Source organism: Podarcis liolepis (assembly GCF_965112155.1).
Source record: "Podarcis liolepis genome assembly, chromosome: 15".
NCBI classification, from domain to species: domain Eukaryota; kingdom Metazoa; phylum Chordata; class Lepidosauria; order Squamata; family Lacertidae; genus Podarcis; species Podarcis liolepis.
The window spans coordinates 46069304-46095093 of NC_139566.1; the positions used below are offsets into that span (position 1 = coordinate 46069304).

At 47.1% G+C, this 25790-nt stretch overlaps 2 protein-coding genes across 4 annotated transcripts; one reads left to right on the plus strand and one right to left on the minus strand.

The window, feature by feature from the left end:
• Window positions 1–21413, plus strand: TFIP11 (tuftelin interacting protein 11). Of its 2 annotated transcripts, none has more exons than XM_083476683.1 (14): window positions 1–65; window positions 1049–1116; window positions 1641–1868; window positions 2131–2284; window positions 2886–3042; window positions 3647–3774; window positions 4377–4529; window positions 6122–6637; window positions 7468–7574; window positions 9037–9205; window positions 16401–16644; window positions 18338–18480; window positions 19422–19587; window positions 20528–21413. In XM_083476683.1, the coding sequence occupies exons 3-14, from the start codon at window positions 1663–1665 to the stop codon at window positions 20881–20883; spliced, it is 2499 nt and encodes an 832-aa protein (XP_083332809.1). In that variant the 5' UTR covers window positions 1–65; window positions 1049–1116; window positions 1641–1662; the 3' UTR covers window positions 20884–21413. The 2 variants fall into 2 exon arrangements, with proteins under 2 accessions (XP_083332809.1, XP_083332810.1); XM_083476684.1 differs by having other exon boundaries at window positions 3–65; window positions 1658–1868.
• On the minus strand, window positions 21369–25675 carry SRRD (SRR1 domain containing). Of its 2 annotated transcripts, XM_083476757.1 has the most exons (7): window positions 25381–25675; window positions 24359–24394; window positions 23918–24189; window positions 23739–23837; window positions 23393–23544; window positions 22860–22905; window positions 21369–22102 (listed from the first exon to the last, which is right to left on the minus strand). In XM_083476757.1, the coding sequence occupies exons 1-7, from the start codon at window positions 25658–25660 to the stop codon at window positions 21914–21916; spliced, it is 1074 nt and encodes a 357-aa protein (XP_083332883.1). In that variant the 5' UTR covers window positions 25661–25675; the 3' UTR covers window positions 21369–21913. The 2 variants fall into 2 exon arrangements, with proteins under 2 accessions (XP_083332883.1, XP_083332882.1); XM_083476756.1 differs by lacking the exon at window positions 23918–24189 and having other exon boundaries at window positions 24359–24399.
• Window positions 25676–25790: the final 115 nt, after the last annotated feature.

The window sequence follows — 25790 nt, forward strand, 5'->3', positions numbered from 1 at the left end:
TCCGGCGGAAGCGGCCGGTTGCGCATGCGCGTCTCCTTTGCCTCGGGCGACGGGCGGGCGAGGCGGTGAGTGAGGCGGGGGGGGGGGCCGGAGCGGGAGGGGCCCAGCAGGCGCGGCGCCTCCCGAGGAGTCCCGGGCAGACTGCCGCTGGGCCTGGAGGCTCCGCGAGGAGCGGCGCCCCGGTGGTGCTGCGGAGGGAGGCAGCCGGATGAGGCCCCTCGAGCCCGGCCAGAGCCACTCTGCCTCGTCGCCATCCCCTTTTATTGATTTTCAGTTTTATACACTTCAATAATTTTGCAATCATTTTAACATTTCAAAACTCGACTTCCTTCCCCCTCTTGATTTTCCTTAAATTAGTTTTTAATGTTTTCTGCATATTCCAAATTAATTTACTCATTTATTCATCTACTTTAAATACATACTCTCTTAAAACTGCGGGTTATTACAGTAATCCTGCCAATGTTCTTATCTGTTTAGTTTGTTTGTAAATATTTAATAAATATTCAATAAACCATTTCTATTATTTTATAAAAAGTTTGTTATTTTGATTTCTTATTTTTCTGGTAAGTTTCTCTATTTCTGCATATTCCATAAGTTTTTGTATCCATTCTTCTTTTGCTGGGACTTTCCATTTTTGGGCAAGCAACATTCTTGCCGCTGTAGTCTCATACATGAATAAATTTCTATGCAGTTTGGGTTTGGGTAGTTCTGTCCCTATAATTCCCAAAAGGAAGGCTTCTGGGATTTTTTTACAAGTTTGTCATTTTAAACATCTTTTTCAGTTCATTATATATTGTATCTCAGTAAGCTTCAACCTTACTACAAGACAGCACATATGATAAAAAGAACCTGCCTGGTCGCCATCGCTAGCCTTACCACCCTCTGTGAGTTTGCCCAGTCCTCTCCGGAGGCCTGCAAGTTAATAGCCACCGCTGCCTCCTGCGGGAGGGAGTTCCGTCACTTAACAATGTGCTTCCTTGGGTCTGTCCTGAATCTTCCAATGCGCACCTCACTTGTCATCATTATTATATTTATTTGTTGCATTTAGGCACCACCTTTTCTTTCAAGAGCTCAAGCTGATTCTTCCCCTCCGGGTCCCCACAACAGCCCTGTGAGGTAAGCTGAGGCAGTGACTCCCCCAAGGTCACCCAGTGAGCTTTATGGCTAGTTGGGGAATTCAAACCCTGATCTCCCAGGCCCTCATCTGACACTCTTGACACCAATGTCATGGGCTATGAGAGGGAGAAGAGCCTCTAGTCTTGTCATACATCTTGCTCACCTTTTCTCTTAATCAAAAAGTCCCAAAATCGGGGAGGGACACATATCCTTAATCATTTTATATTGGGGTAATTGTAGGAATAACCAGGAGGGAGAGTGGGCAGCAGCAAAGGTTAAGATTGTAGAGGAACCTGGGGCCAGGTTTAGGAGTAGAGGCAAGGTGGCTTGTGTGTGTGCCAGAAGACAGTATTTTGGGAGATGAGGGGCAGGCAGGGGATCACATATAGGCACAGAGTGGGGAAAGGAATGGTCAGAGGGAGAGAGCTAGGTCAGGGAGCAGGTTGAGGGGTTGGGGAATGTGCACAGGGAGCTTCCTGGGTTATTTCTTCATCTTCTGCTTCCTCTCCCCATACCTATGCCAGTTTCTTACTCCAACAAGGCATCATGTCGCTGTCCCATTTGTACGGCAAAAATGACGCTGCTGATGATGACGATGTGGAGATGGAGAAATTTGAGATCACCGACTGGGACCTTCAGAATGAGTTCAATCCCAACCGGCAGCGCCACTGGCAGACCAAGGAGGAGGCCACCTATGGCATGTGGGCTGAGCACGATTCTGATGATGAGAGGCCCAGCTTTGGGGGCAAACGGTACTGGCCCCCCGAGGAAGCGATCGGGAATGTTGTGATTTGTGAGGCTGTTCTTGAAGGTTCTGCACCCCTGTTTCCAAACCCTTGATTAACACTTCCCTTGATTGTATATGTCAGCTTCTGATTTTGCGATATTAACGTGACAAGTAGCATAGATGTCTCTCAACAGTGAATTTAATCAGGAAAAAGCTATCTCATGTCTAAATGCATATCTGTAGACTACAGAAACATCTCTGAATAAATGTATTTTTTCTTAACCCAGGTCTAAAGATTACTCGGCGCCTGTTAACTTTATCAGTGCTGGGCTAAAGAAGCCAGCAGCTGATGAGATAACAGATGAAGATTCTGATGAGGATGAGAAGCCACTGAAGCAGGAAGAAATCCCCAAAGAGTTTGTGCCAAAGAAGTTAAAGACAGTGAGTTCTTAGTTAATTGGGCCATAAATCACTGCATTTTAATTGTGGTTCTGGAGTGTCTTAAAGAACCTCAGGAAGCACTAACCGCAACAGGAAGAACCACACAATCTGGATTTTGTTGGTGTGGAATGTGCACAGTCTCAACTATAAACACCCCAAATAAATGTATGGACTGAGACACACCAGTGCTTTAGTAATAGAGCTGTCAGTAGAGCCAGGCACTGAATGAACTAGGACAGGGGTCAGCAAACTTTTTCAGCAGGGGGCCGGTCCACTGTCCCTCAGGCCTTGGGGGGGGGCAGATTTTTTTTTGGGGGGGGAAATATGAATGAATTCCTATGCCCCACAAATAACCCAGAGATGCATTTTAAATAAAAACACACATTCTACTCATGTAAAAACACCAGGCAGGCCCTACAAATAACCCAGAGATGCATTTTAAATAAAAGGACACATTCTACTCATGTAAAAACACGCTGATTCTTGGACCATCCGCCGGCCGGATTTAGAAGGCGATTGGGCCAGATCCAGCCCCTGGGCCTTAGATTGCCTACCCATGAACTATGATATTTAATTCATCTTTTTGTGTGTGTTTTAACAGGGTGGCAATTTCAAACCGAGCCAGAAGGGCTTCATAGGAGGAACCAAAACTTTTATGGACTTTGGTAGCTGGGAGAGGCATACAAAAGGAATTGGGCAGAAACTTCTTCAAAAAATGGGCTATGTGCCTGGAAGGGGCCTTGGAAAGAATGCTCAAGGTATGGCCCAGCACCCCACTTGATTTGTTGTACAGGCTTTTAAGAAGACCCCAGGAAAACAAAAACCAAGTTGGTATCTGCCTTTCTTTCTCCTTCAAGCAGAATCAGCCTATCAGTTAATTTTGATCTGTATGTAAAACTGGCACAGAAATTGTAAACCAGCCTTGGCCAACCCGACCGTCAGCTGTGCTGGCAGAGGCTGATGGGACTTGTAGTTAACACATCTGGAAGGCACCAGGTTGGGGAAGGCGTTAAACAGTGGCTACTTGCAAAGATTCTGGTTAACATGAAATGTCCAGATAGGAAAATTGCACTTCATCCAGGATGAACAGTAGGGGAAGCAGCAGCACTCCTTTCCCAGAGTGCCACAGGGCTAATTAACTGCCTGGCCCTTTAAGACCAAGAGATGCAACCCCATCAGCTCTTTTTGATGTGGGTGGGGAAATATATGGGGGGCAGGCTTTCTGAAAATAGAAGAGCCAACCAGGGCTCAAGCGCAGGGAATAGTAGAGCTGCTGCTGGGCTATTTTGCCTCCCTTTCCAGGCAGCTCTGATCATTCTGTGTTCTTATATTCACTTCACTAACAGCTGTGAATTTTCTTAGGTATCATCAACCCTATTGAAGCTAAGCAGAGGAAAGGAAAGGCAGCCATAGGGGCGTATGGCTCTGAGCGAACCACACAGTCCTTGCAGGACTTCCCTGTTGTTGACTCAGACGAAGAGGCAGAGGAGGTATTCCTGCCCCCCCTTTCCTTCTCCTCATTTCTCCCCCTCCCCCAACTCTCCTCATTGCCACATTTGGGGACCCGTGTGGAAGAAATGTAGTGATTTCTTACAATGGTGTTTACATCCTAACAAAATCTGCCTTCTGCATTTGACTGTTGTATCTGGCTCTGTGATCCCTGCACTGCAGAGGGTTGTACTAGATGATGCTTTGGGTCCCTTCCAACTCTACAATTCTGTGATTCTTTCTTCCCTTGGCAAACGTTTAAACGGGGTACAAAGCAGTTCTTGGAACCTGGGTTGGCAGTTCATTTCTGTACACATAACAACTTATGTTGGCAGCTGGTAGGACTGAGAGAGTTAAAGCCTTGCTTTTTGCTTTCAGGCATGTCCTGTAGAAGACCATATTGTGGACCAGAGCTAGGGTTGGTTGGTGCCTGTTGGCGCAGACCTTTAAAAGAGTGAACCCCCCCTCCCCTCCCCTGGACATAGTCCACTGGCAATATTCCCTGCTCAGCCCCAGACCAAGGAAAGGGTTTGGTGCTCTGCAGTCCCCAGTGGAGTGTTTCCTCCTCCATCTTGCACTTCTCCCATCTCTTCTTACATCCCAGGAGTTCCAGAAGGAGCTCAGCCAGTGGCGGAAGGACCCAGGTGGGGGCAAGAAGAAGCCAAAGTACACCTACAAGACTGTGGAGGAACTGAAAGCCAAAGGCCGGGCCGGGAAGCAACTGTCGGCACCTCAGAAGGAGCTGGCACAAGTGAAGGTGAGGCTGATTGTCCAAAGCAAGATGGGGCAGGTTTCAGAAAAACTTAGAAAGAGCCTGCTGCATAAGGCCAAGGGGGCCCCATGTAGTTCATCATCTTCTGACAGTGGCCAACCAGCTGCATGTGGGAAATCCACAAGCAAGGTCCAAGCATGAGAGCCCTCGCTCCTGCGGTTTCCAGAAACTGGTCTTTGGGAGCATTGCTGCCTTCAACAGTGGAGACACAGCAGAGCCGTCCTGGCTAGTAACTACTCAGAGCGCTCTCCTCCTGGCTCGTTCTCTGACCTTTGTCCTCGGCGAGGTGGAGCTTTGACTGGCTTGTAACAGGTCCCTCTGCTGAGGGAAAGATGACGACTACCTCCAGGATGAGCCAAGGAAGCTTTTCTCCCAGGTTCAAGAGTTAGCTGTCTTTCTTTTTCCTTAATATTCCTCCATGATTGAGGTTGTAAGCAGATGACTGGCATGACCTATTCTGACCTGTTAGCTCTTGTGCCCTTTCATGTTGGCAAGTCCAAACCTGCCTCTGTATGTAATGCTTGAAAAGCAACAGAGAGCTCTGCTGCATTCTGGAACAATTGCCTGGCTTGATTTAAACTGGAAAGGGAAGTCAAGAGCCCACGTGCTCCCTAGAAGCCCAAATCCTTGACATACAGAAGTACAGCTCTTAAAAATGGTCGGTTGGCATTGGGTGTCTGTGGTTGATTTCATTATTGGCTCATGAGCCCTAGGGCTAAGTCCTGCCCTGTCCTCTGAAATAAATGGTAGTCAGCCCTTGGGTTTCCCAGGAGAAGAGGGCAGTGGTGGAGCCAAGGCCACACTGGGGTAAGTGGGAGTGGAGAGAGATAAGTTGGTCAAAGGCCTGGAAACGATGCCTTATGAGGAACGGCTAAGGGAGCTGGGCATGTTTAGCCTGGAGAAGAGGAGGTTAAGGGGTGATATGATAGCCATGTTCAAATATATAAAAGGATGTCACATAGAGGAGGGAGAAAGGTTGTTTTCTGCTGCTCCAGAGAAGCGGACACGGAGCAGTGGATCCAAACTACAAGAAAGAAGATTCCACCTAAACATTAGGAAGAACTTCCTGACAGTAAGAGCTGCTCAACAGTGGAATTTGCTGCCAAGGAGTGTGGTGGAGTCTCCTCCTTTGGAGGTCTTTAAGCAGAGGCTTGACAACCATATGTCAGGAGTGCTCTGATGGTGTTTCCTGCTTGGCAGGGGGTTGGACTCGATGGCCCTTGTAGTCTCTTCCAACTCTATGATTCTATGACCCTTGTGAACCTGCAGACGGTCCCATCACTGCAAATGGCAAAAAGTGTTGGGCTGTGCTGGGCTCGTTAGAAGATGCAATGTAATTTTGCAGTGTACCAAACTTAGGTTTGCACCTGGAATACGCAAGCTTTGGAATTTGAATTGACTGGACTTCGAAAGGTCGCCTACTACTCCAGCAGCCCAAATTGGCCCTCTGAAAAGTATTGTTTTACCCTCTTTGTATAGATTCTGCTCACCAGGACACCATGAAGCAGTACCTGCTGTTGGTTGAAAGTGGTCTTGTAACTTGTTGGGGGTTTTCTGTTTGTTTGCTTGTTTGGAAGGTGATTGACATGACCGGCCGGGAGCAGAAAGTCTATTACAGCTACAGCCAGATCAGCCAGAAGCACAACATCCCTGACGACAACCCCCAGCTGCCTCCACCGCTGGGCAAGGACTCCAAGGCGCAGGCCTTCAGTCTGCCTGAACTGGAGCACAACCTGCAGCTCCTCATTGACCTGACGGAGCAGGAGATCATCCAGAATGACCGGCAGCTGCAGTACGAGAGGGACATGGTGGTCAACCTGACCCATGAGATCGACAAGATGGCGGAGGTCCTGGAGCGGGAGGAGGCAGACACGCGCAACCTCAGCGAGGTCCTGGAGCTGGTGGAGGAGTGTGAGAGGCGGATGCAGCCCAACTGCAAGGACCCCCTGACCCTGCCTGAGTGTGCCAGGATCTTTGAGACCCTCCAGGACAAATACTATGAAGAGTACCGGATGTCCGACCGCGTGGACCTGGCTGTGGCCATTGTCTTCCCTCTCGTCAAGGACTACTTCAAAAACTGGGACCCTCTGAAGGTGGGTGGGTTCAGAGACCAGGAGCAGCAAAAGGGCCATGCCAATTGGGTGGCCAAACACCCACATTTGCTGGCCACGCTCAGCTTCCCAAACCCCAATTGTCCTTCTGCCTATAAAGGGTTTCTTAATTACTTTTTTTCTTGCTCTCCCTCCAATGAGTTTAGCAGGGGAGTGCAAACATTTTATTCTTTTTATCTTCACAACCAGTGGCGGAGGAAGGGGTGTGTGGTGGGTGCGGGCCACCCCGGGTGTGCCACACTGCAGGGGCTGTCATTACTACGGGGCCTGCAGCGTGCCTGAGCCACGTGTATTTCCTGGGAGTGAGGTGGTGGCTTGAGCGCCTGTAGGCTTGGTGCTGCCTGAAATGGCAGTGTGAGGCTTGCGCCTGCCCACTGCCTCTCCCTCAGCCTCCCTATAGCTGAAGGGGAGGCTGCGGAGAGGCTCCACGCAGCATGCCCTGCTCCCATGGGTGGCTCACCCTGCCCCCAGCTGCAGGATGCACGCGCTGCACCGGGCACCTATGCCGCTGCTCACAACAACCCTGTGAGGTAGGCCAGGCTGAGAGAGAGTGACTGGCGCATGGTCACCCTGTGAACTTTGTAGGTGCATCTCCCTAGCCAAGAGTCCTACACTCTGGCCATCGCACCCCAAAAGTGTCCAGGGTGAGGAAGAACACCTTACCAAATAGAAAGCCTTCCAAATAAACCCAATACGCCATGCCAGCCTTGGGGAAAGAGCTGTCCTCTTTCTCCAAATAGGAGCTCCCTTTTTTTCGTTTGATTCTCAATTGCCTTGTACACCTAACACACTGCCTCTCCTCTCCTCTCCAGGATCACATGTATGGCACTGATATCCTAGCCAAATGGAAGAGCTTGCTGGAAAATGACCAGTTGCTGTCGCACGGTGGGCAGGACCTTGCCTCGGATGCTTTTCACAGGTGAACATAGCGTCTGTGCAGGTTTGGCAGGGAAGTTTCTCTCCAAGGGAGGAGCAGCCCTGTGCTGGTCAAACAGGCCTGGCTAATCCAATTCCTTCCTTAATGCTGCGGGGAGGATTTTCTTAATAATAATTATATATTGCACTTATTAGTTGCTTTTTTATAGATACAAAAGTATCTGAAAGTGCTTTATAAAAAAAGGGAGCACATAAATTTAAGCCAACACGCATTCATAATTATAAAAAGGCATTGAAGCAGGCCACATATATCAAAACCCTCCAAATCAAAGGCTGAAGGCCTGATGGAAAAAAAGTGTTTTTGCCTGGCACTTAAAAATACTGTAGATGCAGGCAACTCCCACTATGTTGTCCAGTGCCAAACCTGGAAGTGACCCAAAAATGTCATAAAAGATGTCACTAACAGGGCAGGGTGGAGGGCTGCGGCGGCGGAACAGGGTGTTTCAATTACAGTTTCATGCAAGCACATAACCCCCATGCAACTGGGGAGACAATTCCATAAATGGGGAGCTACCACTGAGAATGGCACCCTTCATGCCTCCCTCAGAGGGAACACATGGAGAAGGGCCTCGGATGACTAACCCAGGCTCCAAGTTGGTTCATGCGGGGGGGGGGGGAGGTGGTGCTTGAGTTATTGGGGTCCTGAGCCATGAAAGGTTTCATAGGTCAAAGCCAGCACCTTGAATTGAGCCCAGAAGTGAATTGCAAGCCAGTTGTGCCAGAAGTGGTATTATGTGGTTCAGACTACCCCTGCATTGGTCAATAAAATTTTATTTCTCAATTTTTCAAATTTTATAAGCATCAGTTAAAAAGAAAAGCAAAACAATAAACTTATCACCTTGGACTTCCCTTCCCCCCTTTTGTGGACCCTTATATTATAGTTTCTCCCCCTGCATCTCCTTAATAATTCCAATTTTTACTAAATCTTTACTGCGCTGGTCAATAAGCTGGCTGTTGACTTCTGCACCAGCTGCAGTTTCCAAATTGTCTTCAAAGGCAGCTCCACACGTCATGCATTGCAGCAATCTAACCTGAAGGTGACCATAGCATAGGCAACAACCTGCTTCATCCCTGACGTCAGCCTTGCAGGCTGGGTCTGATGGGAGCTGGGAGTCCAGCAAAAGCACCTCCTTTCTCTGGCTATATTGTAGTAACACGTAGGCTTGAAATGCAAAAGCTGATGACATGGAAAAGCATTTTGCTGCCTATATACCCTTGAGTCCATCAAACTTGCTCAGGCATATGTACCTCACGAGAGAGAGATTTCAGACTTGCCCTAAGCCCAAGAGAGAAGCTGGGAAAGGAGGTTTTGAAGACACAGTCGCTGCATTTACATTGTCCACCAGAAGGAAATCTCTTAAAGCACCCCTAGTTCCTACTGAAGAAGCAAAGCGTGGTTTGGATCTGCCCCTGGCCCCGCTTAATTGAGATTTTTAATCCTTCAGGTTGATGTGGGAGACTTGGATGCCGTACGTGCGGAACGTGGTAGCACAGTGGCAGCCCCGGAACTGCATCCCGATGGTGGACTTCCTTGACAGCTGGGGGCACATCATTCCTGTTTGGATACTAGACAACATTCTGGACCAGCTGATCTGCCCCAAGTTGCAGAAAGAGGTAGACGAGGGGCTCTTGGGGCTCCTCTCAGGCACACTGGGCATTGAAGTTTCAGCAGGGCTTGTTGCGCGGGGCAGGAGGCTTAACCAGAAAGCCCTTGTTGCGAAGGCAGCGTGGTGTAGAGGTTAGAGCAGGGGTCAGCAACCTTTTTCAGCCATGGGCTGTCCCTCAAACCATGTGGTGGGCCGGACTATATTTTTTTTGGGGGGGGGAAATATGAACAAATTCCTTTTTTAAAAAATAATGATATTTATTAGTTTTCCAACAAATTGAACACAACGTTACAAAAAACTACAGAAGAAAAAACATACAATAATACAATACAGTACAAAAAAGAAGAAAAAGAAAAAAAACCTGCAAAACATTAACATACAACTAACAAAACACAACAAAAACCATTTAAAACACAATCCAGTTTCAATATCTTATCTTTCTTTCACTAATTTCCTCGACCTCCTCACACCTCTCTTTTCGTATTCCACTTCTATTGATTGTTTCAGCAATTCCTTTCCATCTTCCTCTGTTTTCTATCCTGTAATTGTCTTAACATGTTCTAACCTTATTTTTCCTTTAATGCTCTAATAATCTATTTATACTTAATTCCTTATAACATTTCTACTAAAGCCATATAGCTTCATTCCAACATCTTTCTAACTTTCTTTAATTTTACAGTATTTCTGTAAATAGTCTTTAAACCTTTTCCAATCTTCTTCCACCGACTCTTCTCCCTGGTCTCGGATTCTGCCAGTCATTTCCGCCAATTCCATGTAGTCCATCATTTTCATCTGCCATTCTTCCAGAGTGGGTAAGTCTTGTGTCTTCCAATACTTTGCGATGAGTATTCTTGCTGCTGTTGTTGCATACATAAAAAAAGTTCTGTCCTTCTTTAACACCAATTGGCCGACCATGCCCAGGAGAAAGGCCTCTGGTTTCTTAAGGAAGGTCTATTTAAATACTTTTTTCATTTCATTATAAATCATCTCCCAGAATGCCTTAATCCTTGGGCACGGCCACCAAAGGTGAAAGAATGTACCTTCAGTCTCATTACATTTCCAGCATTTATTATCGGGCAGATGATAAATTTTTTGAAGCTTAACTGGTGTCATGTACCACCTATAAATCATTTTCATTAAGTTTTCTCTTAAGGCATTACATGCCGTAAATTTCATACCTGTGGTCCATAACCATTCCCAGTCAGCCATCATTATGTTATGTCCAACATCTTGTGCCCATTTAATCATAGCTGATTTCACCGTTTCTTCCTGAGTGTTCCATTTCAACAGCAAGTTATACATTCTTGACAAATTCTTAGTTTTTGGATCTAACAATTCTATTTCCAATTTTGATTTTTCCACCTGGAACCCAACTTTTTTGTCCAATTTGTATGCCTCCATTATTTGATAATAATGGAGCCAATCTCGCACTTTGTTTTTCAATTTTTCAAAGCTCTGCAATTTTATTCTCTCCCCATCTTGTTCCAGAATTTCCCAATATTTCGGCCATTTGGCCTCCATATTGAGTTTTTTCTGTGCCTTCGCTTCCATTGGTGACAACCATCTTGGGGTTTTTGCCCCTAACAAATCCTTATATCTTATCCAAACATTAAACAATGCTTTTCTAACAATATGATTTTTAAATGCTTTATGAGCTTTTACTTTATCATACCACAAGTATGCATGCCATCCAAATATATTGTTAAAATCTTCTAAATCCAACACTTCTATTTTCAAGAAGTAGCCATTCTCTCAGCCAACAAAAGGCAGCTGATTCATAATAAAGTTTAAGGTCTGGCAGGGCAGATCCACTGTCAGGACTGGTCGTTGTCCTCTTCCGATCACCACACAAACGCTTCTTGTTCTTTTATAAAACCTTTTATTGCGTATTAACAAAACATTCTTATAAACGGTTCTTAACTACCGTATTTTTTGCACCATAACACTCACTTTTTTCCTCCTAGAAAGTAATGGGAAATGTCTGTGCGTGTTATGGAGGAAATGCCTACGGGTGGCATGCCTACGGATTTTCCTCCTCTAAAAACTACGTGCGTGTTATGGTCGGGTGCGTGTTATAGAGCGAAAAATACGGTATTATTCCTCAGAGTCACTTCTTTCAGCTACCTTCTGAGCTCTGCTTCTCGGTGACCAGCCACTCTCAAAATGGTGAAGGCGCCCTTCCCTTCGCTTTCCCGCTCTTTTTCCTACCCTCCTGGCTAGAGCTGGCTTGGATCTCCCCTCCTCCCAATCTGAGCTAGAACTGAACCCTGGCCTTTCCTGGGAACAGCCGGTCCCTCCCTCTTGTTCCTCTTGCTCCCTTCTGTTAGATTCACTGCTCTCCTCCCCCCCTTGGCGAATGCTTTCTCCCTCTGAGAAACTGGAAATTTCTAACTCTTCCCTGACATCCACCTCTTTCTTTCTTTTTTTTATATGATATTTATTAAAGTTTCAAAGAAAAGATTACATAAATAAGAAGAGAAAAATAAAAAAGAAATAAACAAAACATATATATAAAAAAAACAGAAAAAAGATAATAAACATTTAAAAAACACATCAATCTTTCCGTACCTTACATTTCATTTCCTTGCTTCCCTGACCTCCTCACACCTCCCTTTTTTGTATTCCAGTTCTATTAATTAATTCAGCAATTCCTTTCTCTCTTTGTTTTTATCTTAATTCTTTAACTTAATAAATTATGACTTTGGATTTTCACCTGTTAACAATCCATTTTTACATACACCTTAATAACATTGCTGCTAAAACCACTTAACTTCATTCAGACATCATTCTAACATTCATTAATTTTGCAATATTTCTGTAAATAGTCTTTAAATTTCTTCCAATCTTCTTCCACCGACTCTTCTCCCTGGTCTCGGATTCTGCCAGTCATTTCCGCCAGTTCCATGTAGTCCATCACCTTCATCTGCCATTCTTCCAGGGTGGGTAGATCTTGCGTCTTCCAATACTTTGCGATGAGTATTCTTGCTGCTGTTGTAGCATACATAAAAAAGTTCTGTCCTTCTTTGGCACCAATTGGCCGATCATGTCCAGGAGAAAGGCCTCTGGTTTCTTCAGGAAGGTATATTTATATACCTTTTTCATTTCATTATAGATAATCTCCCAGAAAGCCTTAATCCTTGGGCATGTCCACCAAAGGTGAAAGAATGTACCTTCAGTTTCTTTACATTTCCAACATTTATTATCGGGCAAATGATAGACTTTTGCAAGCTTGACTGGTGTCATGTACCACCTGTATATCATTTTCATAATATTCTCTCTTAAGGCATTACATGCCGTAAATTTCATACCTGTGGTCCATAACTGTTACCAGTCAGCCATCATTATGTTATGTCCAACATCTTGTGCCCATTTAATCACAACAGATTTCACCATTTCATCCTGAGTGTTCAATTTCAACAGCAAGTTACACATTTTTGACAAAATCTTAGTTTTGGGTTCTAGCAGTTTTGTTTCTAATTTTGATTTTTCCACCTGGAAGCCAATTTTCTTGTCCAAATTGTATGCCTCCATTATCTGATAATAATGAAACCAGTCTCGCACTTTATTTTTTAGTTTCTCAAAACTCTGCAGTTTCAGTCTATCTCCCTCTTGTTCCAGAATTTCCCAATATTTCGGCCATTTGGCCTCCATATTGAGCTTTTTCTGAGCTTTCACTTCCGTCAGTGAAAGCCACCTTGGGGTTTTGTTTTCCAATAGATCCTTATATCTTATCCAGACATTAAACAATTCTTTCCTGACAATATGATTTTTAAATGCTTTGTGTGCTTTGACCTTATCATACCACAAATATGCATGCCATCCAAATACATTATTAAAACCTACTAAATCCAAAATGTCTGTGTTTTCAAGAAGCAGCCATTCTTTCAGCCAGCAAAATGCGGCTGATTCATAATAAAGGTCTGGCAGGGCAAATCCACCTCTTTCCTTTGCATCCGTTAGTATTTAAAATTTTATTCTAGGCTTCTTGCCCTGCCTAGAGATATCTCTCTGCCACTTCTTGAAGCAATCCATTTTGTCCAAAATTTGCAATGTTTGAAACAGAAACAACATTCTAGGCAATACATTCATTTTTATCGCAGCAATACGGCCTAGCAGTGAAAGCTTCAAATTTGACCAAATTTCTAAATCTTTTTTCACTTCAGCCCAACATTTTTCATAATTGTCTTTGAACAGATTCCCATTTTTTGCTGTCAAGTAGATCCACCTCTTTCTTTAGCATCCGTTAGTATCTTAAATTTTATTCGAGGCTTCTTGCCCTGCCAAACAAATCTAGAAATATCCTTCTGCCACTTTTTGAAACAATCCATCTTATCCAAAATTTGCAATGTTTAGAACAAAAATAACAGCCTTGGCAGCACATTCATTTTTATCACAGCAATTCGGCCTAACAATGATAACTTCAGATTTGTCCATACTTCTAAATCTTTTTTCACTTCAGTCCAACATTTTTCATAATTATCCTTGAATAAGTTCACATTTTTAGCAGTCATGTTAACTCCTACGTATTTCACTTTTTTAACCAATGTTAGTCCTGTCTCCTCCTGAAACTTCTCTCTCTCATTCATAGTTAAATTTTTCTCTCAAACCTTGTTTTCATCTTATTCAACTTAAAGCCTGCAACCTGTCCAAATTCTTGAATCAGTTCCAATACCCGTTTAGTACTAGGTTCTGGCTCCTGTAAAGTCAATACTAAATCATCAGCAAATGCTTTCAATTTATATTGTTTAGCTCTCACCTGAATACCTTTAACCTCTTGGTCCTTTCTAATCATATTTAGCAAAACCTCTAGGACCAATATAAAAAGCAATGGAGAAATTGGGCAGCCTTGTCGTGTCCCTTTCTCAATCTTAAACTCTTCTGTCACTACATTGTTCACAATTAATTTTGCCTTTTGTTCAGAATAAATTGCACCTATACCATTTTCAAAACCTTGGCCTACCCCCATCCCCTGTAGATTCTTCTTCATAAAACTCCAAGAAATGTTGTCAAAGGCTTTCTCTGCATCCACAAATATCAAAACTGCCTTAGTATTGATATTCACTTGTAATTTTTCTAGAATATTAATTATATTCCTCGTATTGTCAGACAAATGTCTGCCCGGGAGAAAGCTCGCTTGGTCTTTATGAATTTCTTCTGCTAACACCTTTATTAATCTTTTAGCCAAAATATCTGCAAAAATTTTATAATCCACATTAAGCAGCGATATAGGGCGGTAGTTCTTGAGCTGTGTCTTTTCAGTCTCTGTTTTCGGTATAAGTGTGATATAGGCTTCCTTCCACGACTCTGGTGCCTGTCTTCCTTCCAATATTTCATTGCAAACTTCCTTCAATGGTTGTATTAACCATTCTTTCAAAGATCTGTAATATCTTGAAGTCAAACCATCTGGTCCTGGAGATTTGCCTAATTGCATGTTTTGGATGGCCTCCTCCACCTCCTGATCCGATATCTTATAGTTCAACATTAACTGTTTTTCCTGAGAGATTTTACGTAGTCCATTCATTTTTAAAAATCGATCAATATCCATTTCTTTTTGCTTCTCCTGTGTATAAAGTTGTTTGAAATATCTCTGAAAACACTTCCTGATCTCCACTGGGTTCTGTATATTCTTTCCTTCCACTTCCAAGTTCGTAATAGTATTGAGTTTTTGTCTTTTTTTCATCTGCCAAGCCAACAGTTTTCCACACTTATTTGCCGATTCAAATGTCTTTTGCCTCATCTGTTTGATCTTCCATTCTATTTCCTGATTCATCAGCTTCATATATTGTGTTTGGTATAGCTTTATTTCTTTCAGGATCTCCTGTGACTTTGGTTTTGCTCTCAATTTTTTCTCTCCTTCCTTTATTTTCCCCAGGATTTTATCCTTTTTTTCATTCTGAATTTTCTTCTTAATTACATTCTGTTGTATTAGGAATCCTCTCATAACTGCCTTGCTTGCGTCCCAAATTACTCTTTTTTCCACTGTAGTATTCATATTTATCTCAAAATAATCTCTTAGAGTTTTTTGGGCCTTCTTGGTCACCTCTTCATTCCTAAACAAAGTATCATTCATCCTCCATCTAAAGGAACCAATTGACGTCAATTTCATTTCCATCTTCACAGCATTATGGTCAGAGCAAGTTCTAGGGCAAATCTCCGTTTTACAGATCTTCAGGACCAGTCCCCTGGTTACCCAAATTTGGTCAATTCTTGTCCAAGTCATTTTAGCCTCAGAGAAGAAAGTTCCCTCTCTTCCCAGAGGGTTCTTCGTTCTCCAAATGTCAACTAAGTCCATATTTTCAGTCATGTCAAAAAAGATTTTTGGTAGTCTACCATCTTTGGTGACTGCCCGTCTCTGTGCCTTGTCCATATTTGTAGACACCACTCCATTCATGTCTCCCATCAAAATCATATTGTAGTCCATATAGTCCATCAAAGTCCCATGTAACTTCTTAAAGAACTCCGATTTTCCTTCATTTGGTGCATAAATACCTACAATCAAAAATTTCTCTCCTTGTAATTGAATTTCAATTGCAACAAATCTTCCTTGATCATCTTTAAATATAAATTTTGGTGATAGGCTCTCCTTTGCATAGAGGACCACTCCTCTTTTTTTTACTTTGTCCGATGAAATAAATTCTTGGCCTAATCTTTTATTGCTCAATATCTTCCTATGTAGCCTTATCACGTGTGTTTCTTGTAAACAAATAAAGTCCAAATGCTCGTTTTACAATAAATGAAATACTCTCCGCCTCTTTTCGGGGGAGTTCAGTCCATTAACATTCCAGCTCAAGACCTGCAGCACCATCATGTGGTTACTTTGGAACCCCCCCAACTGCTCCCAATGCTTGTTCCTCTTCTGTTGGTAGTGATGATGGCACGTTCACTGGGAGGTCCAATCCAAAGGATAATGTTGATATATCCAATGTTCCCCTGTTTGGTGATCTTCTGTCCGATGCTCTTTGCTCTGGTCCTCTATCTGGTGATCTTCCCTTCTGCAGATCTTCTTCGTATTTGGTCAGAAACTTTACTTTATCTTCTACTGATCTTATTTTTATTTTCCTTCCTTTGAAGCTGAAGTTAAATGAGGGAGGAAAGAACTACATATGCCACCTTGAGCTCCTTGGAGAAAAAGGTGGGATAGAAAAGCAGTAAGTTAATGCCTCTGGGTGTCCCATAAGGCTTACTGCTGCTCTTGCTTCAAGGTGGAAAGCTGGAATCCCCTGACGGACACGGTCCCCATCCACTCGTGGATCCACCCCTGGCTGCCCTTAATGCACACCCGGCTCGAACCACTCTACTCGCCCATCCGCAACAAGCTGTCCAACGCCCTCCAGAAATGGCATCCCAGCGACTCTTCGGCCAAGCTGATCCTGCAGCCCTGGAAGGAGGTCTTCACCCCGGGGTCCTGGGAGGCCTTCATGATCAAGAACATTGTGCCCAAGCTGGGTGAGTCGGTCCCCCCAGAGCTGCCTTTGCAGCAGACCAGGAGGTGGGCGACTGGGGTTGGAGGCCTTGCGGGAAGCAGCCTTCTTCTAAAACAGACCACAGGTCCATTTAGCTCCACATTGCCTACACACACAGTGACTGGCTCTCCGGGATTTCTGGCAAGGCACCTTCCCTGTCCTGCATGGAGACAGTGACACGGGTTGAACCTGGACCTTCTTGCATGCAGAATGGGTGCCCTGCCTCTCAAGAAACCCTTCTGGGGTTAAGGAAGCAGGACTGTTCCACAGAAGCACATGCAAGAGGGGCAGAGACCAAAGCGTGGGCGTGCAGAATTTGCACGTGCCTTAAACTCACTTTAATTCTTGCTGATCCAATGATTTGGGTTTGTTTGTTTGGTAGGTAGGTAGGGTGTCGGTTTGAGGCAGGGTGGATAGTGGGGTAAGGCAGGTAGCAGCCTCTGGAGCTCATTTTGGCTCTGGAACACTTCCTATTGGCTTACTGTCTTGCTGAGTTACAAATTCAGGGAGGGGAGGGGTATTACTCAGAAGGGTGAACCCTCCCCACCCTCTCACTATATAGAAGGATCTGGCAACTTCTGTTTCAGTGTATCTGAAGAAGCGTGCATTCACACGAAAGCTCATACCAATAACAAACTTAGTTGGTTTCTAAGGTGCTACTGGAAGGAATTTTTAAAATTTGTTTCTGTTGCTGAGTTATGTGAAACTGATATGGGGTAGGAAGTACAGGGTTGATGCTTTGCAGCTGCCAGCTATACTCCATCCCATTTTCCCTATTTGGACTGCTCTTGGGGGCAGAAAATGTTTGGGGTTGGAGTCAGCGCAATGTTTTCTCCAGTGTAGGAATCTAGGGCAGCCACCTCCAATCTGGCACTTCCCATTGTCCTCAGTCACTACGATTGTACAGTAGTGGGGCAGATTGAAAGTGCTTGGCTGGGGAAGGCTGGTCCAGTTGATGATCCGTGGCAGAGCTCAGGGAGAAGTGTATCCAAGTGAGGAAGGAACAGGGAGTTCAGCAGTTGCTCTCTTACAGCTTGTAAGAGCTTTTGGGATCCTCACTAGAGAAAGTTGTTTCTGAAGTGAAGGACATGAGGCAGGAGTTGATCATGCAGGTGAGCTGCGCACAGGTGAGCTGCATGCAAGCTGCCAGCCAGCTCTGTGGAGGCTCCTTTTATTGACACAAATATGCAAACCCAGGCAGATACATTTTGGGCTGTGACCTTTATACTTCTTCCAGTCCCGAGCTCGTGGTGTGGTACAAAGTTATTTTGGCACCTGTTTCCACCGCGTCATTTTCCCCTTGCACAGTGTATGACGAAGGAGACAAAGGTCTCAGAGACAAAGGTCACAGACAGGACACCACAGACTACTGAGATCACAAAAGGTTAGACAGAAGGCATGATGTTCAGACAGCTGTGGCTTTGTCTGTGAGGGGGAGTGTGCTCCGCACCCGAAGGTCACGCGTGCAGGCAGGCTGAGGCTGCCTGCGGGTGGGGAGTGTGCTCCGGACCCAGCGATCATCCCTACAAAGTTTATCTTGGTTGCAGCTTTGCTGGTTTCCCTGAGGGGAGAACATCAACAATTGGGGGGGGGGCGGTTTGCACGTGCAAAGAAGTCCCTCTGCTCTCTAGGCTGAGCTGGTTTAAGCTTGCTGTCGTCTCCACATTCCTCCACAGGCTTGTGTCTGAACGAGCTGATGATCAACCCCCACCAGCAGCACATGGACTCCTTCTTCTGGGTGATGGACTGGGAAGGGATGATCTCTGTCTCTAGCCTTGTGGGGATCCTGGAGAAGCACTTCTTCCCCAAGTGGTTGCAGGTGTGTGACGCCAGCAGTGTCCGGCTGGGTTCAGCCACACTTTTCCTTAGGGACACCTGAGGTTGCCACAAACAGCAGTGTTGGGGTTTGTGAACTCACATTCAGTTCAGCTTTTGCTTAAGGGCGGCTCCAGGGAAGAGGCAGCAAGGAATCCTCACTCTGCCCCGGTACCCCTGCTGAAGTGGACTGGAGCCCTGCAGCTTGGCAGGCTCATCTCTTTGCCACAAAACTTTTATTATGGCTGTTTTTAGAACAACAACAAAAGTGCAAAGTCCTCTCTCAAAGGCAGATCTTCACCCATGTCTCATACAGAAGGGGGTGCCCCCTCAGCTCTCACCTGGGAGCTTCCCTTTCCTCTCCCAGCCTCCCACCCTGGGAGCTCTTCCTTTCCTTGCCTCTCACACAGGGTCTTTCACCAGCCAGCCATCACCTTCGTGTACATACAGTCCAGAGTAGAGGACCAGAGAGATGTGATAACCAAGATTTACAACTCAGTTATCATTAATTACCACATAATTATCTCTGTCGAGGGACAGTTAACAAGAAACGTCTTGTGTGCCATCTTTCCTCCCTTTCCCTTCCTGCTCATCTGATCTCTCTGGACCTGCTTGGTTTTCTGGCTTCTCTGCTAGCAGGGGTGGATTGGTGTTGCTGGAACTTGTTTTTTTCCTTTTGACCAGTGCCCCCCTTTACAGTTCCATGTGAGCTGCCAGACTTCAGCAGGGGCTTTGCTGGCCCTCTCCTTTTGAAGTTGGGTGGATTCTGGTTTTCCCTTGAAATACTTGTCCCTGGATCAGAAATGCATCAGACGCTGCTTCCTCGTGAGCCTGTCCCGTCCGCAGCCCAAGTAAAGCCTTGAGTCCCTGATCTGTGAGCTCTGCCTTGGGGGGTGGGGTGGGTTGCTTGTGGTCTCCCTGCTGCTGACCCTCCTCCTCCTGCAGGTGTTGTGCTCCTGGCTCAGCAACAACCCCAATTACGAAGAGATCACCAAGTGGTACCTGGGCTGGAAGTCGATGTTCTCCGACCAGGTGCTGGCCCATCCCTCCATCAAGGAAAAATTCAACGAGGCTTTGGACATCATGAACAGAGCGGTCTCTTCCAGTGTCGGTGCGTGAGTGATGGATGCCAACACAAATGTTGCATTGGCTGGGCAGTGAAGTAATTCAAGGATCATCATTGGAAACAGTCGCTCAAAACAACAGTGTCCCTTTTCATATAGAAGGAAAATGGAAGAGACTGAGGCTGCAGAGCCCTGTAGAAGGGCCACGATTTTCACCAGCCTCAAGCGGCCATTGGGGAGGGTGGTAGTCCACATTTGGAGATCACCATTTGGGCTACCCTTGCTTTGCACACTTACTCGTGAGTAAATCCCACTGAATCCAAGGGGTCGTCCTTCTGAAGAGACACACATAGAATTGCACTATGAGCTCCCATGTTTCTTATAGTCCTTTCCAGCTCTCCAGAACAGTTGGTTCTCCTCTTCCTCTTTGCCCCAATTTCAGAAGGTCTGCTATTCCTTACCTCGTCAAAATCAGCACAGTGGGAGAAGAAACAGGGACTGCATAAACTATGGAACTTGCTCCCCCAGGAGGCCCCCAACTTGGATGGCTTTCAAGGAGGATTAGGCAGGTTCATGGAGGAGGAAAGGGCTCTCAAAGGCTACCAGCCAGGATGTCTGTGCTCAGTTTCCCCTGTCAGAGTCAGTGATGCTTCTGAATATCAGTTGGTAGAAGCCACAGGAGGGAGAGGGCTCTTGTGCACGGGTTCTGCTTGCGGGTTTCCCGCTGGGGCATCTGGTTGGCCACCGAGAACACAGGATGCTGGACCAGATGGGCCCACTTGGGCCTGATCCAGCTGAGGGCTCCTCTTCTGCTTTTTGTCCCCTTGCTCCACCTTTCCAGCTCATTGGGCAGCCTTGCAGGCTGTGTGACCCCCTGTGTCCTCTTCCCTTGGGCTCTGGCTGTGTGCTAGGAGGGCCTGTGCAGAGCACAGGCTGCAAAAATTTGCCAGCTGCCATCTCATCTCTCTCCCTTTGCTCCTCTGCCAGGTGGCTACATGCAGCCTGGGGCCCGCGAGAACATTGCCTACCTCACACACACAGAGCGCCGGAAGGACTTCCAGTATGAGGCAATGCAGGAGCGCCGGGAGGCTGAGAACATGGCGCAGCGCGGGATCGGCATGGCCGCAGGCTCTGTGCCCATGAATTTCAAGGACCTCATCCAGACCAAGGCGGAGGAGCACAACATCGTCTTCATGCCAGTCATTGGAAAACGGCATGAAGGGAAGCAGCTCTACACTTTTGGCCGCATCGTCATCTACATTGACCGGGGTGTGGTCTTTGTGCAGGGGGAGAAGACCTGGGTCCCCACCTCCCTGCAGAGCCTCATCGACATGGCAAAGTGAGGACAAGGTGCTGGGACTCAGGGGGCACAGCACTGCCATGCAGGCTGCCTTGCCTCATTCACTGGGTGCGGGAGCTGCCCCAGTGCGTGTGGGTTGAGGGCTATGCTGAAATTCTCCTGCCAGGCTGCAGAAAGACCAGTGCAAACCAAGTGCATCTAATGTTGTGAGGTGTCTAGCCCCCTGTATCTAGGGCTGGGGGCCAAGTACCATAACCACTAAATCTGATTGGAAGCACCTCCACCCTTTGCTCAGCCTTAGTCCACCTGAGCTTCCAATCAGTGCATCTAGAAAATGCTGATGCCCTGAATAAAAATGTCAACTTTTTTTTTAAGCTCTGTTTTGAGATGCAGCAGCTAGAGTGAGACAGTAGTTCCAAGTGTGAGATCACAGCACTGTTGGTGCAGTTTCACCTGGCAGGAGTCAGGGCTTGCTCACAATGTTGAACAGGGGAGGAGGTAACTGGCAATAAGAAATGACCACAAAAGTTCAGTGTGTGTTGCTTTTAATTAAAAACATTATTAGAAATACAAGGTTTGTGGAGAAATTTGGTTTTCTGAGAAGTTGCTGCCTTAATTGTGAAGCAGCAGCTGGGAGTGTGAATGGCTCTCCCCCTTAATGAGGGAGCCCAGTCCTACTGGGCAGCTTGCCTAGCACCACCAGATCTCTGCCCCTTTTTCCATCCCATGAGGGAACTCTCATAGGAGGTACCAGACCAGAGTTGAACAGAGATGGTGGTGATGCTTGGGTTTGCCCCATTGATCCTCCCAAGCTCTGCCGCTCAGTGAACAAGCGAGAGAGAGACAAGGAGAGCTTTGGCATCTTGTGCATGCTGCGCATGCCTCATTTGTCCCATGGAGATGCCATAGAGCAACACACAAATAGTGTGGCTAGTCATCTGCTTTAGGGTGGGGTGTGTGTGTGACATGAACATGAACTCTTTGCAACACCAGAAGTAACTCAAGCCCCTCTCCAAAGAAGGAAACCCAAACCCAGCCCTGCACCTCCAGTCCATAGCCTCTGGAATTGAATTTCATTTCTTGTTTCTGATGATCTCTGGCTGATCCTCATCTGGGTAAACTGGCTCCTCCTGAAGCTTCCAGATCTCTGGGGGAAGGTCCCTCAGTTTCTCCAGAGGAAAGCAGTGGACAGAGGTGTCGTTAAATATGTCCAAGTATTGAGGGTGAGAAGGAAGGGCTTCTTCATCTGTTGCTATTAAAACCTAGAAATGGTCAAGCACAGCAAAGAGGCAGTTAATGGGGGCGACTTGGCTGCTGTACTGGCCCTTGAGAAAGGAGGAGAGCAACAGGCTCAGATCCACAGCTAGCCACGTGCCACATTTATGAAAGCCCCTGCAGCAGATATTTTGACTCCTCAGAATTCATCCCCTATGGCTGGGGAACCTGTGGTCCTCTGTTGTCATCACCTGACATATCCCTCCAGGATGGGAATTGGAAATCCAGTCTAAGGGGTGACAGGTCCTTAGCTTTTCCATTACCTATCTTAACCACTGATCTCGGTAGTTGTGTGGCATGCTTTCAAGTTTTACAGTGCCCAATAAGACTAAAATGGATGTGCAGATTCCAAAGCCAGCTCACATCAAAGGCTAACCAAGCAATCCAGCAGGTTCCGTGTCTGCTGGGTGCAGAGCAGCTCCACTCCTGCGTAAGAGCTCTGCTGCGCCCTGACCCACCAGATGCCTGTTTTCCACTGAGTGGGGCTTGATAGAAGGGCAGCCTCAGTCAGCTTGTTTTATGAGGGAGTTAGCTTGTAAAGAGAGTTGCCTTTGAAGCTGGGTGCTCAGCTCTTGGAACACTTTTATAAGCCCAGCAAAAGCAAAGCTGCTGAGAACACAGCCAAGCGGGAATAAGGGTGAAGAGTTGGTAAGTGTGGATCCCATCCCCCAATTAGGAGCTGACGCATTATGGGCTTCTGCTGGATGGTGAACAGTCGCTGTTATTCAAGCAACAAAGCCGTACCTTTGCAATGTAACTGTAGTCCTTTTGGAATATCCTGCTCAGCACCCTAGGAGCAAAGGGCATTAGAAATCATTGGCAGTTGCAACAAAGGCAACACCACAGCCTACTAAGCAGAGGGTGCTGCTAAGCTAAGAACATCCAGAGGGTTTGTGGGTCTGGCCAACAGCTCATCTAATCCAGCATCCTGTTCCCACAGGGACCAGCCACATGTCTGTGGGAAACTTGCAAGCCAGTTGAGCATAAGAGCGCTCTCCCTCTTGTGGGGAGAAGCAGCCCTCCCTCCAACTGCGGAGGCAGAGCAAAGCCTTCCCCATTCTGTGTGTGGTTAAATGCCTTTGGAGACTACCATACTTGCAAAAATTCTTAGGAAATCACTGCAAAAAGGAGTTGAATTTTCAAAACCCAGATTTTCCTGGGAAGACAAGTGGAAAATGCCAATTCTGTTCTTGTATAGACACTGGGCAGCAGCAGCAGCAGCCAAGAGGCCCAGCCCTGCCTGCTCTTGGGCTGGGTGATGCAGAAGGGTTCCCTACCTGTCTTCAATGCCCTTGAAGCTGTTCCCTATGATGACCATTTTGGAAAGGGCCTCTATGGACCAGTTGCTCCAGAGCAAGTTGTTATAGAGAGCTTTTCCACAGTGGACCATGTAGAAGATGGTAGGATTGTGGATGCAGCGTTTTCCCTCCTGGATGCAAGGAAGAGGGGTGTTATCCTGCAAGAACAGCAACCAACCCCCAGCCCACAAGAGCTAAAGGAGTTAAAAAGCTGTGAACTTTTGGTATCTAATCATTTTGAGAAAGGCCACAGTCCTCAGCTGTGTGTTTTGATCCCTGGGCACGTTTCTCCCTGAATTTGTGCTCCTCTCTTCCTGGAGCTCACCTCATTCTCCAGGAGCACCGTGAGCCCAAGATGGGCAAGGACTTTGATTTCCAGCGTGGAAAAGACAGGGTCAAATATGTAACACAGATCTTCAGGGATCTGCAAGGGGAGAGAGGGAATGTTGCCTGTGTGCTTCTGGCGAGCTTTGCTCCCAAGTCCGCCACAGCTGTGACCCTCACCTTCAGCTCCTCAAGCAGCAGCAGGAGGAAGGCCAGCTGGTATCGCGCTTGAACGCAAGAGGAGAAGTTCCCAATGCCATAACACACACACTGCAAGTCCTGGGCTCTGCTGCGGCTGGGCTCCTCCTGCAGCTGGGAGTTGGGCTCAAGAACTGACTCAGCTGGTGGTGTGAGCTGCAGCTTCTCAAAGGCAGAGAGGGCTTTCTCCACGGAAGGTCTGGTTACCCCCTTCCCTGCTGCTGGGTGTTTGGGGAGGGATTTTAAGATGGTTCCTGAGCAATGAAAGAGAGTGCAATATAGACTAATGCCACTTCAGCCATGACTGCATCTTGCCTCCCCACCACCTTCACCCCTGGGTAGATTTGCTTAGAAACAGGCACAAATCCAAGGCTGTAGCTACAAAATAAAAATCCAAGGTCTCTCTTGAGATGCAAGACTTACCGAGGCTTGAATCCCAGAATTCTGAGCTCTGCAGTTCTGAACTGTCACAGAAAGGCAGGGAGAAGAGGAAGAAGTTATGTTACAGAAGGTGGGATTTAGGGCTGGAAGGATCTTGTGGGATCAGCAGGCTGGACTAGCAGGACCCTTGGTCTGATCCAGTAAGCCTCTTTATGATGGTTTTGAGGATACTAGCAGAGACTTATCAGGATTTACCGTAATCCCAGAACCTGATTTAAATGCAAGTGGATATGTGAAGTAATAAGGGAGCAGCATCCTTGAGCATAGACAGAGTTCCCTGTTGGCCAACTGCTGCCAAATTGCCAACCCACATGTAACTTAGAAGTGTTAAGTTGCTACTGGACAAATATATATATTTCTACTGCAAATTAGAACCGATTACAGACCAGTTCTGCAGCTAGTTTGGACTACAGTTCCCATCAGCTGCAGCTATCACAGCTGTGATGCTGCGGGTGATGGAAAGACAATAATGCTGGCTGAGGATAATGTGAATTGTAGTCCAAAACATCTGAGGGAACCAGCTCCACGAAGACCGACAGACCAAGGCGTCATTTCCAACAGCAGCCAGTCAGATACTTCAAGGAGGCCCCTTCACAGCTATGAGCCTTTGGGAAGCTCAGAAGCAGAGCAGGAATGCGGCACATTTTCCTTGGGATTTGCCCTGCAGCAGCTGGGCATTCAGAGGTAGTCTGCCCTGCCCAGGGGGAACCTCAGGCCCGCCTTGAAGCTGCATGTGGCCGGGGCCGCCCCCTCCCCCGCGGGCGAAAATGCCCCGATTGCCCTCCTGCTGGGCTCTCCGACTCTGGCTGGAGTGCCGTCTCGGAAGTCCCAAGTCACGCCCCCTGGCCCCGCCCGCTCCTGGCATGTGGCCCCCGAAAGCTCGCCCACGACGCAGCGCGCCCCCTGCTCCCCCGAGAAGGGTTTTCCCCGGAAGCCTCCCGGCGGCCCGCAGCTGCCCCTCGGGGTAGACTGCCCCTGCCCAAGGAGGATCCACGGCCCCTCACCACGCCTCCCGCAGCCGCCGCCTCTGCCTTTCTCCCGCGTCCTCGGGGCTCTCGGCCTCTCCGCCGCCCCGCTCCTCTCTCCGCCGCTGGCGCCGCCGCCGCCTCCTGCTCCCTCCCGGGGCGTCCCAGCCTTCGCCCGCTCGGCAGCGCTCCATGCAAAGCCAGGGGCGAGCGCGATTCCACCGGGAAAGTCCCTCTGCGGCACCCGTCGAGACCATAGAGGAAAGGCGCGTGGCAGACACACCACTTCCGCTACCCTCACCCACTCGGCAGCCGCCATATGCGGGGCAGTAGCGACGCTACGACCGCCACTCCGCAACAAACGGTGCACAATATTGGGCTGGGAGGCCTCAGAGTTGGAGCCCGGGCAGAGGCAGCCCTTGGAGTGTCTCCGAGGGCGCTTCTCTTTG